The sequence below is a fragment of the Alexandromys fortis genome, unplaced genomic scaffold, assembly GCF_014885135.2.
Source record: "Alexandromys fortis isolate MF-2015 unplaced genomic scaffold, M_Fortis_MF-2015_v1.1 scaffold_74, whole genome shotgun sequence".
In the NCBI taxonomy this organism is placed as follows: domain Eukaryota; kingdom Metazoa; phylum Chordata; class Mammalia; order Rodentia; family Cricetidae; genus Alexandromys; species Alexandromys fortis.
In genome coordinates, this window is record NW_026068008.1 from 4,630,361 (window position 1) to 4,656,408 (window position 26,048).

At 43.5% G+C, this 26,048-nt stretch overlaps 1 protein-coding gene across 4 annotated transcripts; it reads right to left on the reverse strand.

Annotated features, from left to right (window-relative positions):
* Positions 1–7,897: 7,897 nt before the first annotated feature.
* On the reverse strand, positions 7,898–25,794 carry Impa1 (inositol monophosphatase 1). 4 transcript variants are annotated; one of them, XM_050161717.1, is made up of 9 exons: positions 25,678–25,794; positions 23,413–23,478; positions 22,742–22,875; positions 20,942–21,046; positions 18,695–18,740; positions 16,464–16,572; positions 14,794–14,902; positions 10,241–10,522; positions 9,504–9,633 (listed from the first exon to the last, which is right to left on the reverse strand). In XM_050161717.1, exons 2-8 carry the CDS (start codon positions 23,473–23,475, stop codon positions 10,243–10,245), a joined length of 846 nt encoding a protein of 281 aa, XP_050017674.1. In that variant the 5' UTR covers positions 23,476–23,478; positions 25,678–25,794; the 3' UTR covers positions 9,504–9,633; positions 10,241–10,242. The 4 variants fall into 4 exon arrangements, with proteins under 4 accessions (XP_050017673.1, XP_050017674.1, XP_050017676.1 ...); XM_050161719.1 differs by having other exon boundaries at positions 23,413–23,475; positions 25,678–25,783; XM_050161715.1 differs by having other exon boundaries at positions 23,413–23,596; positions 25,678–25,780.
* Between the last annotated feature and the right edge of the window lie 254 nt (positions 25,795–26,048).

Here is a 26,048-nt window from a genome sequence, read left to right on the forward strand (position 1 = left end):
GTGGTGCGTGTGCGCCCTCTGCTGTATACTGCTGACGCTGCCACAAGCGCCCGAGAAAGGAAATCAAGACGTGTAAAAGTTTTTCCTAAGTGGGTCAATTACTTAAGGATATTAAAATACATGAATAGGGAAAGAATTCTCAACTACGACAACAAATGACAGGTGTTGTACTTCGTATATGTTTATGATAAATTAGCTACCTTAAAAAAATGAATTGCTAAATGTGCAGCTAAAATCCAGGGCGTCACATACATGGGTCCCCCAGCTCTGGGTGAAGCTCAGAAAGAATCCCGTGTTGTTTGTTTACTTGGCTATTTATCTGCTTGTTTGTTTTGCAGTGATGAAGGATCAGCACCACTGGCTTGAATACTACATTACTGACGTCAAAATCTGCTGAGGTTGTTATTTGAATGAGAAAGAAAATGTTTCAGAAATAAACACTTGGAACAACGCAGTGATCTCTTATGGGTTGTTTGCCATCTAGCGTTCATTTTTGGAACTCAGAAAAGCTAATTAGATTTTTTTTTTTCAAGCAAAGAGCTGACTCAACAACATTTCTACATGAACCATGAACGTCTTGTTTGTGGGGTGGGAGAGTGTAGTGCACGAGTAACCTGGCTACTTGTAAGCCTCGGTTCTTTCTGGGAAACAGATCCCTTCTCCATCCTGGCTGCCTGATAGCATCACCTGGGAAATGAAGGAAATATGGAGGGTCCAAGCACTCTGGCCTGGAAAATCAGGGTCCTGGCTAGCACCTCATCAGTGGCATGTCTCCAAAGCTCCCAGATGATTCTGATGTGCAGCCACGGGTCTCACAGGAGCTCCTGGCTTAGCTAAATTATCTGTGCAGGAAGAAAGCATCTTTGTTTCTACAGAAATTATAGCTTCCCCTAGGATTACTGTTTGTTTTCATTTATCGAGATGGATCTTGTTCTGGTAGCCTTGTCTGGCTGGGTATTCACTATGTAGCCTGGGCTGGCCTCAAGTTCATGGCAATTCTCCTACCTCAGTCTCTCAAATGCTGGGATTACAAGTGTGCACCACCACCCCTGGCATTTTATGAGTAATAAATACATTACCTATCCAATGTTTTGCATAATGCTGTGCTCAATAAATGCAAACCTTTAGTTTCGGAACAAGGTCTCTCTATGAACCCTAGCTAAAACAGAACTCTAGCCTAGAATACAAGCCCAGATTGGCCTTGAACATAAGAATCTCTTGCTTTAATAAAAGGTATTAATAACATTATTATCAAAGAAAATACTTTGAGTTATTTTTAAAGATCTCTGGCCTGGAAACCCTGTGGCCCCTGATTGTTCTTCCTTCCAAATCGACCATCTGCAATGACACCAAGCCGAGATCCAGATTAATTCAGAAAGACCCTCAGAGAAGGTCACACTCGATGTTAAACCTGCAGACACTAAAGAAAATGTAAAAAGAAGATCCAGAACAGAGAAGAGATTCCTCCTTGTCATCAAAGCCTGACATGCTGCTGAGAGATGCTATGCTTTGTTTAACCACAACTCAAGATGAGGACTGTCGTTCTCAAGAAGCAGTTTCTTCGCCTTTGTTGATAGTGTGAGCTGTCTTTCTGTGATGACCCTACTGGCCCAGAACTTGAAATCCCTCTGCCTGGGTGTCCCGAGTGCTAGGATCACACCTAAATGTTACTTCTTACCCAGTGCTGACATTAAACACTTTGTGACTTAGTTGTATCCACTATTCCTAACCCTCCAATTTCCTTACAAATTATATTTACCCTACGTGAGTGGGTCTGCTGGCCTCATGGCTTTCTGCAGGCAAAGATACACTATCTACAAGTGCAAAATATGGGCACAGCCTATGTGCTAAGGGTAGAGCCCAGGAAAAAAAGAACCACTGTGACATACAGGCATCTTTATGAGCGTAAAATGGAAGATTACTTACAGATTTGGACAGGTGCAGTGGCAGCTGGCAATGAGTCCAGCGCACAATAGTTCCCAGTGTGGCTGCAGTGTTCAATGAGAATGTCCAAGGGTACAGCTAAAGTGCCTGGCTATACCAGACTGGAATGTAGGAGACTTGGGGAAAGGAGAGAGCAAGTAAACGAGTTCCAGTACAAAAGGGGAGAGCACACAGAACATATCATCACACCCTGAGAAAAATCAGCAGTTTGACGCCCAGGAGCAGTTACAACAGAGGACCTTCTGAACGAAGAACTGGGGAGGGAGCCAGAAATACATTCAGGTGAACTTTCAGGAGGGAAACGTGGCTGAAGGTCAAGACCAGAGCGTCCATAGTGCAGATGAGATGGTGAAATCCATGGACATGCGTGACTCCCTTGGTTGTGAACAGAGGACGAAGGGTGCAGCCTAGGGATGGTGACACACCAGAGTAAGAAAGGGGACAGGAAACAGAGAAGTGGACAGAGTAAACTTTCAAGGTGATTCTAAAAACAGAACAAGGGGCATAAATGCAGATCAACTTAAAGGCACGATTTGGGTACAGCACAATTTGGCCTCTTTAAATTAGGTCACTGTTGGTGGTTTCAGAGTGTATGTCTTTGAGAAGCAGTGGCTGAGACAGGCTAGAAGTCATCATATTTTTGGGGGGTAATTATCACCTCCCTCCACCTTTTTTCTGTGCTGTGTAGTATTTTAGGGGACTCCTCCCCACCCTTTAAAGCCAGCGTGTTGTTGGCAGAGTCAGTTTTAGGTGTAGGGCAACCTACACCTAGAAGCCATGCAGGGTGGGTATTTGAGGTATGCATCTGTGAGGTATATACCAAGGAGCGGAGACTGAGTTCTGAAACAAACACCACTCTCCTGATTGGATACAGGCTGAGTCTCATGAAATACATCAAAGTGCACCTGCAGTGGTACATGGTAGTTGAGGTGTTACACATGGTTACCAATCCATGCCATCTTCCTAGGTAAGTATCTGGTATTTGGTTTTGCCAGGTTTTTGTTTTACCCACTCTGGTGTTGGGGTGTTAGTGAGTTCATTTCTTGGGTGAATAACTATTGAGTAGTTCTATGTTTGCTTGTTTTGTGAAGTGCACATTTGCTTACATTTGCAAAGGCATTGTCCTTCATTTGTGAAGTTTTTAGATAGACCATTTCTACCATATAAATATTCGTAGAGCAAACTTCCTGAGCTGTAGTTCTTCTGAGACTGCTGATCCTCCTGCCTGCACCTTCTGAGCCAGCATTGCAGGACACCTTGGTGGTGTTTCAGTGATGGTTACTAACTTCCATTGATTCATCTTTCTCTAGGTTGAGTGGATTGGATGTGCACTGTTGACCAAGTGTTTGCCACATGAGAGAAAACATGCTCTCTCAGCATCTGTTTCATTATTTAAAAACTTACTTTAGGGGTGGAGTTTGCACAAGCCATGGCAGGAGCTTAGATCAGAGGACAGCTTCCAGGACTCAGCTCTCCCCTTCCACCACGTGAGTGCCGGGATCAAACGTAGGTAAGCACCTTTACCCACACTGACTCATCTCGGCGGTTCTAAAAATTGATCCTTGTGTTGATGGGAAGGAGTCAGTATTTCTCCTCTCTCCGGGGACATCAACTGCGTGCCACTTGAAGGAAAGACAGACCTTTCCCTTACCCAACTGCAGTGGTATCTTTCATAAACTAAACCACGTCTAACTGGGACTCTGACCTCACAGGCCTGCTTGTCTGACCTTGGGCAAACACCACCGCATTAATTACGGCACTCTGCTCGTAGTCAGGCTCTAACTTTGCCTTTCGCTTCACAGTGGTTTCGCCATTTAGGGCTCTCTGCATTTCTGTAATAGTTGCTGACTTTCTCACTTTACCTCTTGTTAGAATTTGGAAATTGGCTATCCTCCAAAGGCACGTGTAGTAAAGGGCTGGTCCCAGCAAGTGTGGCAGTACATGCCTGTAATGGTAGCATAAGGGAGGCAGATATAGGAAGACTGAATTCTAGGCCAGCCTGGACTACATGCCAATACCTGCCTCAAAAGAACCCTAAATGCAGGGAGAGGAGGCTCAGTGGTTGAGAGCCAGCAGTTAACATACCCTGCCATACTGAAAGGCTGAGAGAGGTGGAACCAGCACCAAGGGCTGCAGTGATCACACCATTTACCATTGAAAATAAAAAAAGCTCCTTGTTAGAAAAGGATTTCAGATGCACAGTAGGACAGATTCAGACATAGAAGACCTCCAAACGAGACACAGTTTAAAAAATGTACATAGGCTTGGGAGAAAGAGGAAAACAAGTATAGACAGTTAGAAAAAGAAAGTTTTAAAAAATAAAACAAAGTCTTTAAGAGACAGTAAAAATAATATAAAACAAATAAGCCACGTAAAAATGGAAAATACACAGAGAATCTGGATTATGTGTATTATTGTGTTTTCTTTGGACTGAATGAGCCAACTGCTAAAACACATTTGATTCTGGGAGCTGCTAAGCTAAGCCAGCATATATATTTTAAAGGTATCTTGACTTCAAAACTTGAGTCTAAAGATATCACTTTGCAAAGAGGTTCTCTATGGATTCCTTCCAGGTTAATATCGTTTGATGGAACAAGACCCTACAAAAGGTCTCCATGAACTTTACAAATACTTTGTCTAACTAACAGCAAGAAGCAGTTTGTAAAAAACAATGACCAAATCCCCAAAATGATTGTTTATAAATGCTTGTTTTCACTTAAAGGGGGTTGACTTTAAGTAGTTAATGGTCACAGTAAATCTCTAAAAAAAAAAGGGGGGGGTAATTGAAGAGACAAGACTAAAGCCATTTTAAACCCAAGGCCCATCTTTGTGGGATTTAACAGGCACCCCATTCCAAGTACCTGTAAATTCAGAGAAAAGTCACAACCAACCCAAAAACTGCCTGGCTGCCCAGAGACTGGAGGACAGCCAATGGAAAGATAGACAAACTTTTTTTTTTAAACAGTTTTTGGGAGGTTTTGTGGAAAGCTACAAAAATCCTTTCTTGATTCAGATCCGGTAACAGGAAGGCATACAACTCCCTGCTTGGGGTTTTTCCCTTTAAAGACCCCCTGCACTGTGAGCTCGGGGCCATTCTCCCTCACCCACTGCATCAGTGTGTGGGACCAAGCAGCCCCTGCTTGCAAGCCTGTAAAACAATAAAGAAACCCTGTGTAATTGTATCAGAAAGCCAGCTCTTTGGTGGTCTCATTGGGGGTCTTTGATGACCAGCATAACAATGTGGTATAGAAATGAATACTTTACAATGGTATGGACTTTGGTTTATGGATACAAATTTAAGGTGAGTTTTGTTATACGTATATTTCTACTCTTATTTAAAGTATTATGTTTATATAGCTCATTTAAAAATGTAATGCATAATTTAAAATTACAAATTAAATAGTCATTTATAATAGTCAGACTTGCAGTCGTGTTAGGTTTTCTAGATATACAGAGATATATTTCAGTTCAATAATTTTCAATACTTCAAAGACTACAGAATATGGCATTTAAAATATTTTAAGAATTTAGACTTTTTTCAACAGTGAGACATGTCTGCTTCTGGCAGTACCAATCTACTTCAAGAGGATGATGGGCATCAAAGAAGCTCCTTATAGAGCTTGCCTGAACTGCTTGACAGTATACTATATAAACTTTACATGCAGAACCCAAAGAAAAATGACTGCCAAACTTGCCAAAAGGTGAGACGGTCCTTCAGGGTTCCTGCTTCATGAGTCTGTCAGACATTCTGCAGGACACAGAAGAAAGTGACTGACAAGCTGCCAATATAAGCTAAACAGTCTTTCAAATTCCCTGCTTTATGGAAAAGTCTTCCAGATACTATGGGCCTGTAGGCTGAAGATGGGTGCCCCAACATAACAGAACTCTGGGTGACTGTTCAACTCCAGAGTTTTACAAGTCACTTACAATGCACTTCCTGTTTACTTAGGTAATATTATATATCCTTCTGGGGTCTTTGATGGAATTGAAGATATAGTTTTCCTTAGTTAAAATAAAAGATAAATTAGATACAAAACATTATATTCATAAAGATAAGATAGGGTATTTTCTTTAATTTTGATTAATACAAAGACTAAATGTTGTAACTGTAATTCTTTCTTGATAACTGTTTTGTTATATGTAATTTTACTGTTATAGTTTAAAACCTTTTTATTTTTTATTTAGATGGAAAAGAGGAGATGATCTGGGATTACCCTCTGTATACTGTGAATATGTTTTATTATCATTAGTTAATAAAGAAGCTGTTTTGGCCGATAACAGGGCAGGATATAGGTAGGTGGGAAAACTAAACTAAATGCAGGAAGAAAGAAGGTGGAGTCAGGCAGATACCATCTAGCTACCGAGGGAGAAGATGCCAGACCCTTACCAGTAAACCATAGCCTTGTGGGGATACACAGATTAATAAAAATGGGTTAATTTAAGATAGGAGAGCTACCTGGGAATATGCCTGAGCCGTTGACCAAACAGTACTGTAATATAGTTTTCATTATATTAATATAGGTTTTGTGTGATTATTTGGGTCTGAGCATCCAGGAAACAAAAAAGCTGTTTGATTACACAAAACTGTCCATAACTCCAGTTCCAGAGCTTCTGAAACTGTCACACAGACATACAAGCAGGCAAAATACCAATGAACACAAAATAACAATAAATTACTTGGGGGGAAAACCCTAAATAATCAAAGGCTTGTTTCCCAGAGTGATAGCCTGCAGAGACAGTGAAAAGGTGGGACCTAGGCAAGACCCTAATACCATTTGGGCCACGCCCTCACGGGCAACTGTGGAATGCCAGTCTTTCCCTCCACTTCTCCCAGGCCACGAGTGAGCACAGTCACTGTAAAACACAAGCCAGACATGATGCACTTGCTGTCTTGCCACAGCAACAAAGGCACAAGCTAACCATTCACCGACTAGAACCCCAAGGTGAGCCACAGCAAACCACCTGGATGGGAAGGCACTGAAACTATATATCCACCTGGGAGAATTCACATCAGAGCAATACTAAGGGCTCCAAAGTATACATTACGTTTATCAAAACTTCAGGCTGGCAATATGGGCTGGTGGGAAGGGGGCTTGTCCAAGCCTGGCGACCTAAGTTGGATCCCCAGAACACAATGAAAAGAGCTCCTGCAGGTGCCGTCTGACAGCCCCGAGCACACCGAAGCTTGTGCATACAACCCCACCCCCCATGTAATATTTTAAAGGATCTTCAGCATTTTCCCCAGTAACGCTTTAGAGTTGCTGTGTGCATAGTTCTTATAGTTCCCACTAGAGCAGTCTGGGAGCACCCGATCACTCCGTATGCTGATGTATTCATTCAGTGCTTTTGCACACACTCATGCTTAGACAGCAGTGGCACCAGCCTCATCTCCAGGGACATCATTAATTTTAATAATCCCTTTGCAGACTCTTCTGTATTTTCTAATCACATGAACAACGAAGTAAGACTCAGTTCAACCAATCACTGTTTCTTTGCCTTGCATTTATATACAGCCTCAAGCTACAGCAAAGCGGCTTTAATACACTCCCAAACAAAGGATCACTTATCAGAGAGTTAATGGTTCTCAAAAGCAGAGAGATCAGGGAAAGAAATCCCCTGAAAATGAGAACTAGAGAAGTAAATACTGGGACACAGCAACAGGTTAAACAGAGGACCTTCTGTCACATAAATCAAGATTTCCCAATTATTTTGGGGTAATTTACTTTCTAATCATCCCTTTTTTTAACATCTAAGTAATGTTCAGGCAGATATTACTCAACTGCACATAGAATAAAAAGACACAAACAGCCATGGGGGGAAATATCAAGTGTTTACCGATATTGGGAAAACTATATGCAAAAGGTAAAAATACATAACCAATCATATACATTAGTTTCAAATATTTGTACTTAACTCAAAACCCCTAAAAAGAGTTGAGACCACAGACTTTGAAAATATATCATTAATCACACTTTTAATTTAAACGTTAACCATGGGCTGGGATGCTGATCTGGCCCGCATGAGGCCCTGGGTTCAGCACTAGTGACATGATGGTGCCCTGCTGTTCTCTCTATCTCAGAACTTAGAGAAAGAGGGCAGGGACATCAGGAGTTCAAGTTCATCATCAGCTACATAACAATTCTGAGGCCAGCCTGGGATACATAAATACACACAGTAAAATAAAATGTTATTCTCAATAGTCTTAAAATAAATCTAATCTCCAGAATAACCTGTCTTGTCATAGGATTTAATAGTATGTGATGTTTAAGTCATATGGCTAACAGCAGAAATATATCAATTACAGAGCCCAAATCAGAGTGTCACAGAGATCTAATACATTAAATCGCCCAATAATAAAATAATTTCTGCCTTCAAACTTATAAGAACACTTTATTTTATCAAAGGCCAGGCTCAAACATACAAGAACAAAGTATCTGTTCATAGCCGGACAGTGGTGGCGCACGCCTTCAAACCTAGTACTCGGGAGGCAGAGGTAGGCAGATCTCTGTGAGTTCGAGGCCAACCTGGTCTACAAGAGCGAGTTCCAAGACAGTTAGGACTGTTACACAAAGAAACCCTGTCTTGAAAAACAAACAAACAAACAAAACAAAACAAAACAAAAAGAGAGATCTGTTCATATGCCAAGGGCCAAGGCTAAAACAATAAACTAAACAATAAATTAATCCTTTCAAAAGGAACAGGAACCATTAAATTTTCTTCTTGGGTTTGAGAGGCCCAAGATCCTTATAGAGTATACAGACAGCAGTGTTGAAATTAAGCAAGGAGTTTGGAAAGAAATCAAATAGTTCACCATTAATGCCACAATACATCGTCAGCACAGCCAAAATCAGTTGAAGTATCTGACTGTGAATACTGCATTTAGTAAAACGTCACACTGTAACTAAGTACAGCAGATAGCTGAAAATCTCTCCAGCATGGGGACTTAGACAGAGCCTGCACTGCACAGTACTGTATTAACTGCAGAAACGCTCACAATAGGCAACCGTCTCTGGCAGTCCTGTGAATGGCAACATGGAATATAAAAAGGACAGAGAGGTAAAGCAGCTTCAGAACAGGTGCCATCAGCACAGGAACTGCAGCTCCAGGCACTCACGTAAGCTGCTGACTTTAGAGAGCCCACTGTCTGACAGGTATGCGCCAGTGCCCAGTTACAGAGAATAACACAACAAAAGGTCTCTGCGAGGACAGAGCCTGCTGTAGTCACACACATAACTAAATATGGCTTTTGGAAGAAAGACTTTTACAAAACAAAAACTTTACACTTGAGAATTGTGCATGTAAACAGCATATTAAAATGTAAGGGGATTTTGTGGACTGGGGATTATTCCACAGCAAGTTCATAATTAGACTTCATGGATCCTTTCCCCAAGAGATTCTCACATGCAGATTTTCTTTCAACAATCAAATATTCCATCTAATTTTGCATATGCCATCTGAAATGTTCCCATTTTAAAATCAGGACCTCAAAGACAAATTTAAACTAATGACATCATACATCACAAACATCCCAGGGTCAGCCAGTGTGATGGAGCTGGACACTGTCCTGTGCCAACTAGCTTTCGTCATCTCTTTGTAAAGGTATTATCTCAATTTCTTTGGCTATTCTTTCGGCTAATGCTTTATTATTTGCAGCAATTATTCTCCGAGACATCAAATCAAATGGTCCACCTGAAATCAAATCAAACATGGAAAACCAATTAGGAGAAAAGCCAGTGCACAGCTGTATCTATGGCCATTTTAATAGGCTTAGTTTTCAAACAGAAAAAAGAATCTATCTCTCGATGACAGCGTTTCAGTCTTGAGATGATGGAAGTTTCTAGGCATCTTTTCTGAGTAAGTACCAACATGAGGGATTTCAAGTTGGAACGCCATCCTCCCTTTCGGTTTCTTGTGGGCACTCTTACACTTCTGCACCGGCTGAGCGTCTGCACACACACACTGACTCCGATTCTCTTGCACAGCGCTCTCTTCCCATTTCCTGCTCCACCCTGCGACATCTCCTCAGTAAACTCTTGGAACCCAGGCTTACTCTCGCCACTTTCTCCTACTGCTCAAAGTTAATATTTAACTGACCTAGGCCAGAGCAAGAGACGCGGTGGACAAAGCCCGCTGTCCACTCTCACTATGGCCTCTTCAAAGTTCATGGAACAAGCTTCGGAAAAGAGTAGACCTTTCCAAAGCCTCTCAGGAGCTCCTGGTATTCACCCTTGAAGAGTCACAATCATTTCTCAGTATGTATTATAACTAGCTATAATATAATATAGTATGTCTTTACCTCTATCTCCTACTGTCTGACTTTATAGAAAGTTGCACAGCCCATTCTTCTATCAGGACATGAATCAGCCATCTTTTTAGAGCCCACACAAAAGGGAGCCTACAGATGCTTCGCGGTGCCATGACTTCACCTGTCACATCCATCAGCACTCCGCCTGCCTCGGTGACGATGACGCCAGCTCCTGCCATGTCCCAGCAGTGGATCCCCATCTCATAGTAAGCATCCGCTCCTCCAGTTGCCACAAGGCACATATTAACAGCGGCTGTTCCAACACTCCGGATTCTAGCACGAGAAGTAAAGATTGGTGGGAAAAAATTCTTAGAAGATGTATTCCTGTTTAAGGTCACTTTCAATGCCAACTGTGGTTGCTTGCTTGAATCTAGAGAATAACTGTGGATAGAAGTATTCTCCATATACTTTAAACTTTCTCTCTATAAAAATGTTCTCTATATACTTAAAAATGAAGTATATAAAATTTAAATATCCTTGCTGTTCTTGCATGGACCTGAGTTCAGTTCCCAGCACTCACATGGTGGCTCAGTTCCAGAGAAATCTAATGTTCTCTTCTAGCTTCTGCAGTCACTGCACATATGTGGTGCACACACATATATGTAAGCAAACATTCATACACATAAATAGAATCTCTTAAAATAATCTAATCACAACGTACTGTGTAAATCGGGAATTTATCACAAAGCTACCATTTAATAAGACGAACAAACATGATAACAAAGTCTTTAAGGGGAGACAAAACAAAATACCAGAGAGAGCCACGCATGACAGTACATACCTGTAATCACACTACCTGAGAGAGGCTGAAGTGGAAGGACCAGGAGTTCAAGTCCAGCCTGAAGTACATTGTATGATTTTGTCTCAAAAAACAAAACCAGACAAACACTGAAGAACAGTGACCCTTGTGTGCATTCCTGTCTGGACCCTAGCACCATTTATTCTACACAGACACAGTGCAAACCATCCCCAGGCCGTGTGAGACACCATGCCACTGTCCACTGCCAACTCCATCCCCAGGCCGTGTGAGACACTATGTTACTGTCACTGCCAACTGGAAAGGCCTCATGGTTGTGCCTGAACCCACAACAGGCCAGCTGGGCTCTGCATGAACATTTGGTCTTTACTTTTCAAAAATATCATTGCTTTCTACAATTAGTAGGAGCTTTAAAATCCTCAAAAATGTCAAGATCATAACAAAATGGAAGACTTTGAAACGACTTCCAAAAAATGGATGGGCAACGAGAATTAGGCTGTGTATACTGACACACACTTAACCTCAGCACTCGGGAGGACAAGGGAAATCATGGACCCATGCTAAAATTGGTGGTCAAGTCTTTGCACATTAAGTTCAAAGCCAGCTGGGGCTGCAGTGTGTAAGAACGACCCTCAAAAACAGAGGGCTCTCAGGATGGCTCAGTGGGTCAAGGTGTTGTCACCAAGCCTGACGACCTGAGTCCAAGTCCTACAGCCCACAGTGGAGGGGGAACTGACTCCTAAACGCCATCCTGTGATCTTCATGGTTGAACTGAAGCACAGGGAGAAACAGAAGCACTCGGGTTTGATGTGGTTATGTTACTGGATCTTTTACTAGGAAATAAACATGTTAGAGCAGCAGTTCTCAACCTGTGGGTCACAACTCCTGTGGCAAACCTCTACCTCCAAAAATATTCACACTACAATTCTTAACAGCAGCAAAATTATGGTTATGAGGTAGCCATGAAGTAAAGTCTGTTACAGACTACAGAGTGCATATGGAACAAAGAGAGCTCAGCGTGAGGGCCTGAGGTAGCCATGAAGTAAAGTCTGTTACAGACTACAGAGTGCATATGGAACAAAGAGAGCTCAGCGTGAGGACCTGCAGTGCGGGTGGCAGCACTGGAAGCTGGGTGCTGCTGCTCCCAAGTGGGGAGGAGGAGGCTGAGGCCAGCAGAGGCCAGCAGAAGAGGACACTGTCTCAAAAACAAACACAGCAACAACCACGACAGAAAGGAGACAGGGAGAAGGAAACATAATGTCCGTAAGTTACTTTCAACTTCTTACTCAAATTTCCTTTTTCCTTTTTTATTTGTTTTGACTTTTGGGGGGGGGGGCGGGGACTGTTGTTGTTGCTGTTGTTTTTGAGACAGGACTTCACTAATGCTTCAGCCTCCTGAATGCTGAGGTTACAGGTGGGGCCACCATATCTGCTTCAAATTCCTATTGTAACTAATATTTCAACCTCTGGAAATAGGCAGAGATTCATTCTCTCAAAGTTTATACTTTTTCAAAAATACTGGAGAATTGATGAATTGTGTGGGTATTTTTTTTTCTGTATCTAAAAACAAACAACAACAACAACAAAAACAACAAAAACCCTAGTTATCTTTCACAAAGCCAAATTTAAAAAAGGACAGGAATGACATGACACCTGCTTCCCCACACCCCAAAATAGAACAAACCCACTGACTCATCCAATATGAGCCTAGGCCCAGCTCTACGTGGACTATAGGATGTCTGGCAGTTAGACATAAGCCAACAACCCTCAGGAACTTGTAAAACCAGTTCCCATCTGCCAAAAGGAGCCATTTCCCTTATCTGGAAGAAGGGACACAGGCTTCACTGGCATGTATCCACCTGTGGCTATGTGCCAAAGGCCATGCTAGGTTCCAGGCTCCCTCAGTCCCCACTCACAAGTACACGCCAGTCCCTTGACCCTCCCCTGACTCCGTGCCCTCCTCAACACGATTCTCACTGCACTCTGTATCCCTGGGTGCCCTCCTGTTCTCTCACCATCTCCACTATTGGTTCCTGCTTCCCAGCCCCGGCCATGTTCAGGCTACTTCTCTCTGCTATGGACTCCTCAGGTGCCATGGCTCTTCCTTCTCTCAAATGCACACTCAAACCTCAACCATACAATGGCAGTCATGTAGGCAGCTTCTTTGTCACCTCCTCCTTGAACAGAACACCTTTGACTTGGAGTGTGTCTTACAACTTAGCAAGATGGGTCAATCCAATTCCAAGTGACAAGGTGAGCTGAGCACAAGGTGAGGCTGGAATCCAGGAATTGAGGAGGCCCAGGCAGAAGCACTGGGAGGCTGATACTACCTGATAAGACTGCCCGAGAGGAAACAATCTGAAATAAAGCCCAGGAAGGGCTCTTCCCTCCCTCTTACATGAGACAAGGACACGGGGCAGTGAGAGCTCACGTTGTAGGAGGAATGACCAGGACTGCTCACAGTAAGTGCCGTGCTGTTTACCGTCCACAGTTAAAGAGCCGCTCTAAAACAGGCAGCGGCTGCAGCAACTTCCAGCAGCGCCTGTCACCGCTTCAAGGACAACAGCCTCTCAGTTACCCTACTCCCTACTACACAGACCACAGATTTACAGTCCCAAATCACAGTCGGCAGCACGGTCAACATGTACTTCTCCCAAATCACAGTCGGCAGCACGGTCAACATGTACTTCTCCCAAATCACAGTCGGCAGCACGGTCAACGTGTACTTCTCCCAAATAACAGTCTGCAGCATGGTCAACATGTACTTGGAACAGCTTACTCCTAAAAGACGCGGTAAATACCGAAGAAGAGAATGATCTGGAAGTCATATCTCCACCTGGCTGTGTGATCTGCACGTGTCTGAACCTCTGAACTCAGCTGTAAACAAGGCTAGGTTACTAGAGATCCTTGGTGAATTCTTAAGAGACATCCCTGAGGATGTTTCAGGAGAAAAAGTAGCAAGAGTTGGCAATAAGAGAATCCTAAAATTCTCTTGTTGTTCAAATGCCTGTCTTTATTGTTTGAATGAGTTCTCACTATGTAACCCAGAAGCCTCCGCTTGCCCAGAGCCCGGCTTCTCAAAGGCTTCGTTCATTTGGCAGTCTCTTCTTGTGTAGTTCAGCTACCTTTGAACGATTCTCTGCAGTCCTCCTGTCTCAGCTTCCTAGAGGCCAAGGTTACAGGTATGCTCGGCCATGTCTGGTGACAGTGGCTTCTGAAGTGATAATTTTTACTGAGACAACTACAATAGAAACAACAGCTGTCACAGCACAAAGCCGGGTGAAAGGAGAAGAACAGTGTCAACGCATTATAGCTTTGCCTATTAAAGACATTGACACATTAACTTATAAATTCAACTCCATTCTATGTTTTGTACAAGCGACAGGTTTAAAATGGAGAGACAAAAATAGAGAGACAAGGCTTGGCATTGTGGTACACACCTCTAAGCCCAGCATCAGGGAGACTGAGGCACTGGGAAGGCCGAGGCAGCAGGACCGTGAACTCAAGGCCTGCCCGAGATACACAACAAAACTACGTGGGAAACATCAGAAACAAAACAAACAAAATTCATCTAAAACCACGAGGAAGATATTCAAGGTCAATTCTAGCCTCCACATAAACACAATGGACTCAGACATACATGAAGGGCACTCATGCATGTGCACACGTCAGCGCGCACGCACGCACGCACACAGAGAAAGAGAGGGAGAGAAAGAGAGAAATAATAAAAGTGAATCCTTTAAAAAGTGCAGCTCTCTGGCAGTGTGGTGGGAATGAGAAGGCTTACCCGTGGATGGGAAGGGAGCAGAGCTTTTCCATGTTGGAAAGAACAATCCGCAAAGTCTCTGGTTTTCTGGACGAGCCCAACTCAGTCACCAAGAGTGCTTTGGTAATATCTGAAAAGAGAAGTTATTTCAAATAAACCATTGGATGTCAATAACCAAAACTCTAGAATAAATCTAACACAATTCAGAATAAAATGGGATATTAAAATCCTTTTTCCTGGTGGTTAAAACACATAAAATTAGGTATGGTGCTCAATACAACCCTGTAACTAAAAAATAAAAATAAACAACAAAAAAGGAAATGAACAGAAATCATGCCCTCAACCTAAGTGTTTATGAGAAAGGATATGGCTGGGCAGAGTGGTGTGCATCTTTTAACCAAGTGCTCAGGGGACAGAGGCTGGGGGCTCTCTCAGTTCAAGGGCAAACTGGCCTACACAGCCAGTTCCCAGTTCCAGGCAGGAGCTACAGTGAGACCTTGCTTCAAAATGAAACGAAACCGGAAGGAAGGGAGGGAGGAAGGGAGGGAGGCAAGAAGGATAGAAAGGAAGGAAGGTTGGTTGGTTAGTTTAGCAGAGTCCGCAAAGATTCCAAACTCCAGACTGTTGGCAAGCGTAAAGCACTTGCTAAAGTGCCAGGCTGCTGAAGGGGCAGGCTGGAGATGCAGACTGACATGACAGAAGAAAGGTGACATACGATGCCAGCCACCTGTCACACTGCAACAGTGCTACTCACTGAGTGTGTATGTACACACACAAACACACACACTTATCTTCATAAAGACAGGGTCCACACTCACACACGTAATCCTTCTCAGATGGCAACCCTGACCCCACTCCCAAAAAGAAACCCTGTACTACTGAATATGGAAACTTCTCCCACATTACCTCCAGAGGCCACAGACTATATAACAACCATTTATACGGCGTCAATAGCGTACTAGCCGTAACTAACCTAGAGACAGAGAAAACAAGGGTGTGTGGACAGGGTATATGCAAATACATTATTTTATATGAGGAACTTGACCCTCACATAGACTGAGAAACTACTGTGTATCATTCTTAAGGATTCTCAGGTGATTTTGTTGTTGTTGTTGTTGCTGGGAAAAGGTACATAATTTTTTTCTCTGATAAAGTTTTGCTACAAAGCATAGGCTGCTCTAGAACTTACTTTGCCCAGGCTGGCCTCAAACTCCTGATCCTTCTGCCTCTACCTCCTGAGTGTTGGGATTCCAGGAATATTCCCCCATGCCCAACTGATCTCAGCTTTAACATGCATTATTTATGATTTATTGACCAATAATGGGCTGAGGGGCATCCAGTAAAATCCAGAAATTCTAGGAAGGATAAGACACTGTAGCTGAAGCACTGTGTCCTGAACCCTTAGAAGAGAAACCCTGGCGTAGATAATACATTTCTGTCAACATCACCTAATACCGAGTGCTCTTGCTCCATGCCATCTGCTTCTCCTGCTCCAGCTATCACACTAAAAATGAGGTCAGAAGGGGAAAGGAAAAATAGTACAGTTCTGAGTCAGCTAATGTAGCTAAGTGCAGGGGTTAACATATGAACATGAGTCAGCTAACACTAGCTAAGCGCAGAAGTTACCATACAAGCATGTAAACTGCAAGCACACTTGGCTCAGGGCACCAGGCACCGAAGGACACACCTACCTTCCTGTTGTGAGACCCGAAGCTTTTGACCGTTACAAAAGGCTCCTTTTCCCTTCCTGCCAGTATACATCTTATCTTCCACACAGCTATACACAACTCCAAACTCCATCTGCAGAGGGAAACAAGCCTTTTAGCAAACCTCAGTACTTTTCAATTAATTGGTATCTGCTTCTGAATAAGGTGACAAGAAAATCTAGAGTATTAACAAACTCTATTCAAACAGCCCAAACACAGTAGGTCATCAGACCTCAGTCCCACCTCCCTCTCTCCTAGCCTCAGACTGAGGCAGCTTTCTGTATTTTCTACAATGAACACTGTGTCCTCCTGCGTTAGGATCCCTGCTCATCCATTCTCTGACAAACTATCCACAGATCCTCCTTCTCTTCTGGTACCTTCTCACTAAACATCTCCCGTCCATATTGCTCCTTTGAGTTCTTGCCCCCTACACCTCCATGCTGAATTTAATTGCTAACACAATGGTACCAGGAGGTTTGGCCCTGAAGAGGCAACTGCCTTCTGCCGGGCAAGGATTCAGCCTTCTTCCTCCCCAGCAGCATGAGAGGCATAGCCTCGGGATAACAGCTTCACCAGACACTTCCCTACACCCCGCCCCCACTGTGTGCTGAGTTCTGTCAAAGCAGCCCCTTTCTACAGTTTTGCACTCCGCATCTCCCGCTCACGCCCTGCGGTCTGCAGTCTGCACTGACCAGCCTGTCTACTGCATCTTTAAGAACCCTTTGCTGACCCCAAAGGCTTTGCTCTAAAGAACTGGAGATGGGTGGTCATCCTCAAAGCTCTTCGATACTTAACTCCAAAGTTCCACGTTCCCTGAGGTGTCCCTTAGAAGTTGACCCCTCAGGCTTTCTACCCATCTTGCACCACTTCCATTTCCCTTCCAGCACTTCTGATTCTCAGGTTCTTCCAAGTCCACAGACTCAACTACTAACAATCATGTTGGCTCCAACAAGTCCCATCACAGGAGTCTATGTGTTGTAACTGTCTTGCAGAAACCTCTTTTAAAGAGGTCAAAAAAACTGTTCCTTCTGGTAAGACTTTTCTTTCTGGAAAACTTCAAATCTTCTAACCAGACACTTCCCTACACTCCGCCCCCCCCCAACATGTGCTGCTTGTAAGACTTCTTCTGCTAGGAAGCCGCCCATTGCATGACAGACAGCGCTGGTATATTCTCTTCTGCCTTCCTCTACAGGCTACCTTCAGCTGAGGATACACCTGACTGCAATAAAGGACGGATTCAAAAGCAGAGACCACATTCTGCTTAGGCTGTCTATTGTAAAGGCTGATTTAGGACCACTGGGCATGCTACAGGAACAATGTGGTCTATAACCAAGGGCTATAAGCGCGCGCGTGTGCGTGCGTGTGTGTGTTGTATGTGTGTTGTGTGTGTCGTGCGTGCATGCTGCTAGGGATTCAATTGAGAGGTTTATATACACTAGGCCCTACCACTTAGCCTTGGGCTTTTATTTCAGAAATTTCTGAAATACACTTTTGTTCATGCTGGTCAAATGCAGCGCACAAGCTCCTTGAAGATAGCAGTCAAACAGCAGGGAACAAAGAGACCACAGTAGCTAACAGACTTTACTCTACTGGGTTTGGTATGAAAGCATTCAATTACGTCTAAGTTCCTAACATACCCTGCTATGTCCGGTCATTCTCTGCCCCTGACATATCATCTTTCAGTGTCTCCCTGCATTAACATCATGAAGACATGCTTAGAAATGTCCCACTCATGTCTGAGACATTTTAAAGTCACATTAACCCCGTCATAGCTGCATGTGTCAGAAGTATGGGGTGGCTTGTGTTTCCTTTACTTGTGTTCAATTTCTCTTTCCAACTACGTCTTCTCAGGAAACAACCTCGTCCCCTGGAGATGCATGTGAAGAGGCCCAGTCTTGTGGTTTACATTTATAGTGATGCGGGAAACAACCTCGTCCCCTGGAGATGCATGTGAAGAGGCCCAGTCTTGTGGTTTACATTTATAGTGATGCGGGAAACAACCTCGTCCCCTGGAGATGCATGTGAAGAGGCCCAGTCTTGTGGTTTACATTTATAGTGATGCGGGAAACAACCTCGTCCCCTGGGGATGCATGTGAAGAGGCCCAGTCTTGTGGTTTACATTTATAGTGATGCGGTGGCACAGAGCACAAGAAAGGTTTATTTTTTCTCAGAAAAGGAAAGCAAGATATTTGATGGAACATACATTTAAGACATACCTGTTTATTTACAACGAAGCCAATTGAAACAGCTACAAAAGGAAACCTTAAAAAAAAAAATTCACACACTAACCAAGACAGAATTTAATTTCAACAAGTACTTATAAGATTGTTTTCAAATTAATTCTCATAACCCTGAAGATTGACTATGTCACAAGTTATGCATATAAATTGGAGAAAGATGCACAATCTACACACACACACACACACACACACACACACACACACACACGATGCTTCTACAGACATTCACGTATTCACATGACTGAAAGGGTCATAAGGACCTGGCAACAATGTCACATTCCTCAGCAGCAGGGAGACAGAAGGGAAGCAGAAAGTGTCCTGCACACCATGCTAGAGCTCTTGAATGTCAAATACTGTAAATAAAGTAGCTATGTACAGGCTTTATTTTTCAAAATGCAAATTTTTAGTACTGGTCACAGGTTAAAAAAAAATTCCTCTCATTTTCCCCACCAGTAATAAACACAGGGAGAAATAAATTGTTTGTTCCTATTCTGAAATGAAATTTGGAGCTGAATGTTAGAATAATAAACTGTTAGCCACAGTGATTTTTACGGCTTCTAGTTTGCACAGATATTATATTCTCACACACAAGTGAATTGGAATTCTAAAAAAAATTGGCAAAATAGGTTCAAACATAACTGAGATAAACTTAAATTCTGAACTGAAAATAGTAAGTATTTAACATGGAGTTTTTATTGTAATAAAAGCACATCACAGCCTTTTATTTTATTCCGTGCACCTCCACAGCTTCCATACTTAAAGGTGCAGTGCCTTGTCCCATGTGGGTTCTATGCCTTATAGCTCTTATAGACTTTGGTAACTGTAAACATGCACACACACGTATGCGCACGCACAGTACAGGACAACTTATCAGGACCATGCCAAGCACTATACTGAGTTCTTAAGAAAGTGTACAATAAGAGTCCTAGCAAGAAGCAATTCTACAAAGCAAGAGTTACTAACATGGCCATTTTATAAGTTTTTTTTTAAATAAAATTATCATATGTAATTTAAGCTATCCTGAAATTCAATATATAGTTCACACTGGCCTCAATCCCATGATCCTCCTGTCTCCACCTCCCAAGTTGGAGGATTATATTATCATACCCAGTGTTATAGTTTTTGTCAATTCAACACACACCCAGACATCAGAAAAGAGGAAATCTCAATTGAGGAACTGTCTACACCAAACTGGCCTTTGGAAATGTCTGTAGGGCATTTTTTTTTTTTTTTAGTTTTTTTTGAGACAGGGTTTCTCTGTAGGGCATTTTCTTAATTACTAATTGATGTAGGAAAGGCCAGCCCACTGTGGGTGGTGCCACCTCTGAGCATGTGGGCCTGGGCCATAGAAGAGAGGCAGCTCAAGGCAGGGAAGCAGCCAGTGAGCTCCATGGTTTGTGCATATGGCTCCCGCCCTGAGTGCCTGCCTCGGCTTCCCTCACTCATGAACTGGAAAGACTAAGGTAAAATAAGCCCTTTCCTCCCCAAGTCTCTTTTGGTTGTGGTTTTATCACAGCAACAGATAGCAAACTGTAATAATTGAATTTTAAGCATTTTTTAAGCCCTTATTTTTCTTTTATGGTTATGGGTATTTAAGCACCATGTTCGTGCAATGTGTAAGCAGACCAGAAGAGGGAATTGGATCCCATGGGACTGAAGTTCCAAATGGTTGTGAGAGGCCATGTGTGTGTGTGCTGGGAATCTAACCTGAGTCCTCTGGAAAAGCAGTCAGTGATCTTAACCACTGAGCCATCTCTCCTCCCCGGGTTTAAGTAGTTTTTAAACTGAGGCTGAGAAAGACAGTCACAAGCCAGCGAATAAGCTGGAGGATTCAAATCTCGGCCTGCAGATCCTAACGCCCACACCCCTTTAGAACCCTCTTTTCTGTCTGAGTAAACGCTGTACACTGCGAGCATCCCATCAGTGCAGTTACCAGCTCCTTTGCTGATCTTAAGCGCCCGTGGCACTCCTCACACGTTTAGACCATCACAATAACAAGGAGTGGAGGTCAGGTACACCACACAAGGCCAGACGGTACCACTGCTTCACTCATCCACATCTCAGAAAAGACTGCACAGCTCACTTAGCTCCTCCACTACATTTTCTGGACGGTTTCTAAAACAATTTATACAATTTCCTAAGGTGCATGTTGCCTTGACAGAGAATTGTCCCCCACCCCCCTCCCCAAAACACAGCAGTAATGACATTAAATTAAAGGCGTACCTATGCACAAAGTTGGTCGTGCCGTCAATAGGGTCAATGATCCACGTGGGCTTGTCGGTAAAGACTGTCTTTTCTCCAGCTGCCACAGATTCTTCCCCAATGAAACTGAAAGCAAGAAACACAAGCTTCTAACCTCTAAATTGGATTCAGGACTTTAACCTTCATCTCCTAAGCTACAAGGTCTACCATTAAACACAAGCCAAGCCTAGACTATTATTCTAATGTACCTCCTTTTTTTTTTTTTTTTTTTTTTTTGAGGGGGGAGGTTGAGACAGGGTTTCTCCATAGCTTTGGAGCCTGTCCTGGAACTCGCTTTGTTGACCAGGCTGGCCTCGAACTGACAGAGATCCACCTGCCTCTGCCTCCAAGTGCTCGGATTAAAGATGGGCGCCACCACCGCCTGGCCTAGTTTCTTTCTAAAAATAACACACACACACACACACACACACACACACACTAAACATAACAAAGCTCTACTTTCCCCAGAATAAAGGCACGTGAAACAGTACAAAATCCAAAATCCTAAACGCAATACTGGCATAAACGCAGGAAAACACACGCACATCTGCAAAGGTCATCCTTAAAATGAGAATCTAAGGAAATACAGCGATTTCAAAAGTAAGAGCAGGGTTGGAGAGATGGCTCAGAGGTTAAGAGCACTGACTGCTCTTCCAGAGGTCCTGAGTTCAATTCCCCGCAACCACGTGGTGGCTCACAGCCATCTGTAATGAGATCTGGCGCCCTCTTCTGGCCAGCAGGCATACATGGAGGCAGAATGTTGTATACATAATAAATAAATCTTAAAAAAAAAAGTAAGAGCCCAGGGCTGCAGACCCCTGAATCCCAGCACTCTAGGTAGAGGAGAAAGAATAATCAACTCCTGGACAGCCTGGGCAAGAGTGAGACTTTGTCTTAAAATCAAACAAACTGAAATAAATAAGAAGAGCACAACTTCTCTAGTCCCTATCAAGATGGAGAGCCCAGAGAGCACTTTCTGAGTGTGGCGGCCTCCTAACTTAGACTACAGCAGGGACACAGCAGACAGCCCACAGGGCGCGGGAGCTGCCAGCAACCACAGACGCCAAGGGATTCTCCGGACCTGCTGGAGCTGTGGTGGTGGCACCTCTGGACCACTGACTAAAAGGAGCGGAGACCTCAGTCAAGGTCATGCAGCCCAGCCACTCTACTCTTCCCAACTCTGGCAAAATTGTGAAGCAGTATGTCTGTCACTTAGAATTATTTTAATAAGAGCGACAGGTGACAGAGAGCAGCCACTAAGTTAATGAGAATATAAACTAACCTCTTAAATGACTGTCCATGCAACCATAAGTTGATTTTATAAATGGTGTCTGACTTCACTGGCTTTCTTCTCTCCTATTTTCTTTTTTGAGTTGTTTATTGTTTGAACTGTCCTAATAAATATTTGTCCTCCTTCACTTTCCTCTTACTTCTAAGCTGTTTTATTTAAGGAAGTATGTTCAGTCACAACTCTAAAACATTTCTCCTTCCAGTGTTACAGCATTAAAGCTTTCAAATTCTTGAAGTTCTGGGGACCAGACTCGCGGACTTGCACACACACAGAATGCTCTACCGCTGACTGTTTCCAGGCTGGGGTTCCCTGAGACCCACTATCCAAAACAATGGCCCAGACATCACCCCAGGTGTCTTCTCCCTACCCAGCACCCTCAATTAAGCTCCTATTCAAGCCTAAGTCAACCTACAGTTTGACACAATACTAGCCTCACGCACAGATTACAACCTAGGCTTAATTTTATCACTTTAAATTGGTGCAAGAAATACCTGTGAGATGGGTACTTTTCCTTTATTGAAGAGAGAAGCATTTTTTCAACGTTCTGGTCGGTAACTGTTACCAAGTCAGCTGGAGAACTTTTAATCATGACATTCACCTCATTTTGTAGAGCTTCACGAATCATCTAAAAAGATGTTTTTGGTAAGCAAGTAAAAAAGATGTAAGTAATTTTAAACCAAACAAAAGGTAAATTACAAAAATAATTTCAAGCATTCAGTCTTACATGATGTTCTTAAGTTTTTCTTTCAGAAATGTCTATGAAATATGGTAATTTTAGAGTTATGACCTTCTAGGTAAAATATTACATAATTTCATATCCTATTTTAGATTCAGGAATGTCTGAATCTAAAGCTTAACAATACAAACTGAAAATCCTAGCTGGAGATGTCACGTAGTACCAGTGCTTGCCTAGCACACACACAGACCTAAGTTCCATCCCTACCGCCACACACGCACACACATGCATTCACGCACGCACACATATGTACATGCACACACGCGCGCGCACACACACACGAGCATGCTCACATATGCACACACACATACACACACACTGTATTTAAAGTGTAAAACAGCTAATATGAATCTGAATATGCTTTAGCAAACAAGGCTGTACTGCAATCTACACACATCCCATTCTTGGCACGAAACTAGTCCATACCTCTCCAGCTCGTCTTGCGAGGGTGACCGCATAGTCCATGCATTCCTGCCAGGGGTCCGCCATCTTCTGAACAAGTTCAACACAGGCAAGCACAGTTACAAACTCTGCAAGCATCTCAACTAGAAACTCACCTCTGATTCACCTTCCCTGGTTTACAGTTCAATGCTTTCCCCAAGATATAGGCCTAGTAAAAATCATTTTGAATTATCACATATTTCACCTGCATAGTAGAAACCTTTTTTACTGTTATTGTTTTGAGACAGTATCTCATAGTCTAGGCTAGTCTCAAACTCCTGATCCCCCTGCCTCTACTTCCCAAGTTCTAGGATTACAGGCATATGCCACTATACCCAATTAATATAAGAATTACCAAAGTGGGGGAAAAACGTTCTAGGAAGCTGTCTTCCAAAGTGTCCATACAATATCAAATTTAGGGGAGTGGCCACACACACCATGTCATATTGTCGGGGTGGTAGGGATCCAATTGAAGCTTACGTAATAGATACGGTCAAGAAATAGTCTAAAGGTTAGATGTATGACTGGGTGGGGAACAAGATAAAGAGCCCCAGGAAGGCTGAAATAAAAGTAGTTTTGAAGACAAAGGAGCAAAAGATGTCTGTGTTAACTACATTCAGGAAGTGTTTTGCACATGGAATTTTTTTTTTTTCAAAAAATAAGGTTGTAAAAGTGAAGAACTTAAGGTGCACAGATCAGAAACACTTTGCCAATGTTATATGGGCAGACTTTACAGAATGCATACTCAATTCTAATTGGAAAGTTCCTTGCTTTCTGTTACAGCACTCTTGGTGGGGGGGGGGGTGGAACCCTAGGTCTAAAAATATAATTATAGAAGTAAAGGCACCATTCACTTCCTGGGCTTCAGGGAGGGGGAAGCATAACCGTGTGACAGCACAGGCTTGACCCCACGCTAACTGTTCCTAGCACAGAGATTCATGGAAACGGTCACACTCAGAAAAGGTGGTCTTTTTTATAAAGCCACACTAACTCTGCTTCACAACTGAGAGCAAGGGACACCGTGTTCCTCTTTAGGAGCATGTGAAATCTCTGCCTCATTGCACAGGCAGAGAAACGCGGGGACTCGGAGTGTCTACTGGGTGTGGCTTTGTTTTCCTTTCTAGAGACAAGGTGGGTTTCAAGTTTCCAGAATGTTGGCTGGGATTGCAGGCATAGCCATCACGACTAAATGCCTTTTCCCGTGATACGAGCATTCGCGTAACCGTGTAACAGACCCTTTGTGAGTTATAAGCTGCTTAGAGCTCTTCAAAAATGCTTTGCAAACTTTATCATTCTTGTTCTCATCACTCTTCTTGCCTCCTCGCAGCCTGACACTTGGGCTGGTCTGCTCAAGCCTCTTACAGGCCATCTTGTATCAACACTAACAGAACACCGTTTCAAAAGACATCCATCCTATCTTCAAAGGATCATCCAGGGAACAGATGTCAGCCAACAGATGTCTGTACAAAAACCGCTGTTGCTCCTCAGCAGTTAGCCAGTTCTATGCATGCGCTATCTTTTCAACCAGTCTGAAGAGATTTCTTGAGGAAAAGGGGGCTGATAAATGAATTTTTCTGAGATGCCCTGAAATGGACAGAGGTCCAGAAGAGGGAAGAAATAAAGGAAGTCAATTAGGTAACAGTTGTTTGGGGTTTGTTCTTTTCTCGGGGGCGGGACTGGGGCAATAATGGAGAACTAAGAAGCCTGTGAGCTGAAATCCAAAAATACCGCCAGCTATAGATCACATACGCACTTTTTAGCCTCGTTGCTGGTAGTTTACAAAATGTGCCCCAAGTCTTGGCCCTTTTCCTAGCTAGTATATTTAATAAGCCCTTTTATTTCAAAGACCTCTTTGCCCCAGGACCTGTTTTTCGGGGGTCATAGTCTTCACTTTGGGAACAAAGCCACACAGACTTAAAACTGTTTCTGTCCTGTAAAGCCGCTCCACTCCCCTGTCACCGCTCCAGACGCAAGAAATCACCGGACCTGGGCCTGTCCACCCCTGACCCAGGGAACTTGCCGCAGAGTCGGGCTTGATCTGAGCTGAGGTTCTCAGAACCTCAGCGATCAAGGAAGGTGGCCTGGCGAACCCGCTCGGCTGTTTCCGGAGTACTACGGAAAGCATACCAGGCAGGAGCGCCCGCCCGCCGCCCCGGCCCAGCATGGGGACAGCTCGCCTGCAGCTCGCCACAGCCCGCGCCCCGTCTGTCGAATAACGGGGTGCGGGATGCAGGGACAGAAGGGACTTACCTCGCGTGAGCGCACAGCGATGCGCAACTGCCGGGGTCGAGGACTCCGCTCTTCCGGAGGTAACGGGGCTTGCTCGCACAGGAAGTCCCGCCCCTGAGAGCCTTCAGGAAGGGCCGGGACGTCTAGAAACCCCGCCTTCACGTCTGGACTCCTCCCGGAGTTGCCGGTTTGAACGTCCTAGGGGCTGCAAGGCTTGGTCTGGTTGAAGTTGGTGTATTCTGGCATTCTTCTGCATTCCCTTTCTTTAAGAACTTCTTCTTTATTTTGCAAATCTCCACTTTTGTCTTTTCAAGTTTTCCCATTTTCCTTTCTCCCGTCTGGTCCATCCTGCTCTTTGGTCACAATACATTGTTGTTGTGACTGTCATTGTG

Bases quoted from the DNA above. Each gene is read 5' to 3' on its own strand.
- Impa1 (XM_050161715.1), bottom strand. From the start codon at position 23,526: ATGCTTGCAGAGTTTGTAACTGTGCTTGCCTGTGTTGAACTTGTTCAG. The intron at 21,047-22,741 runs GTATTTCTTGCA...TCTTGCTTTCAG, and splicing joins GAAAAGTACCCATCTCACAG to TTTCATTGGGGAAGAATCTG. The intron at 10,523-14,793 runs GTAAGCCTTCTC...TTCTCGTGCTAG, and splicing joins TGCTCCCTTCCCATCCACGG to AATCCGGAGTGTTGGAACAG.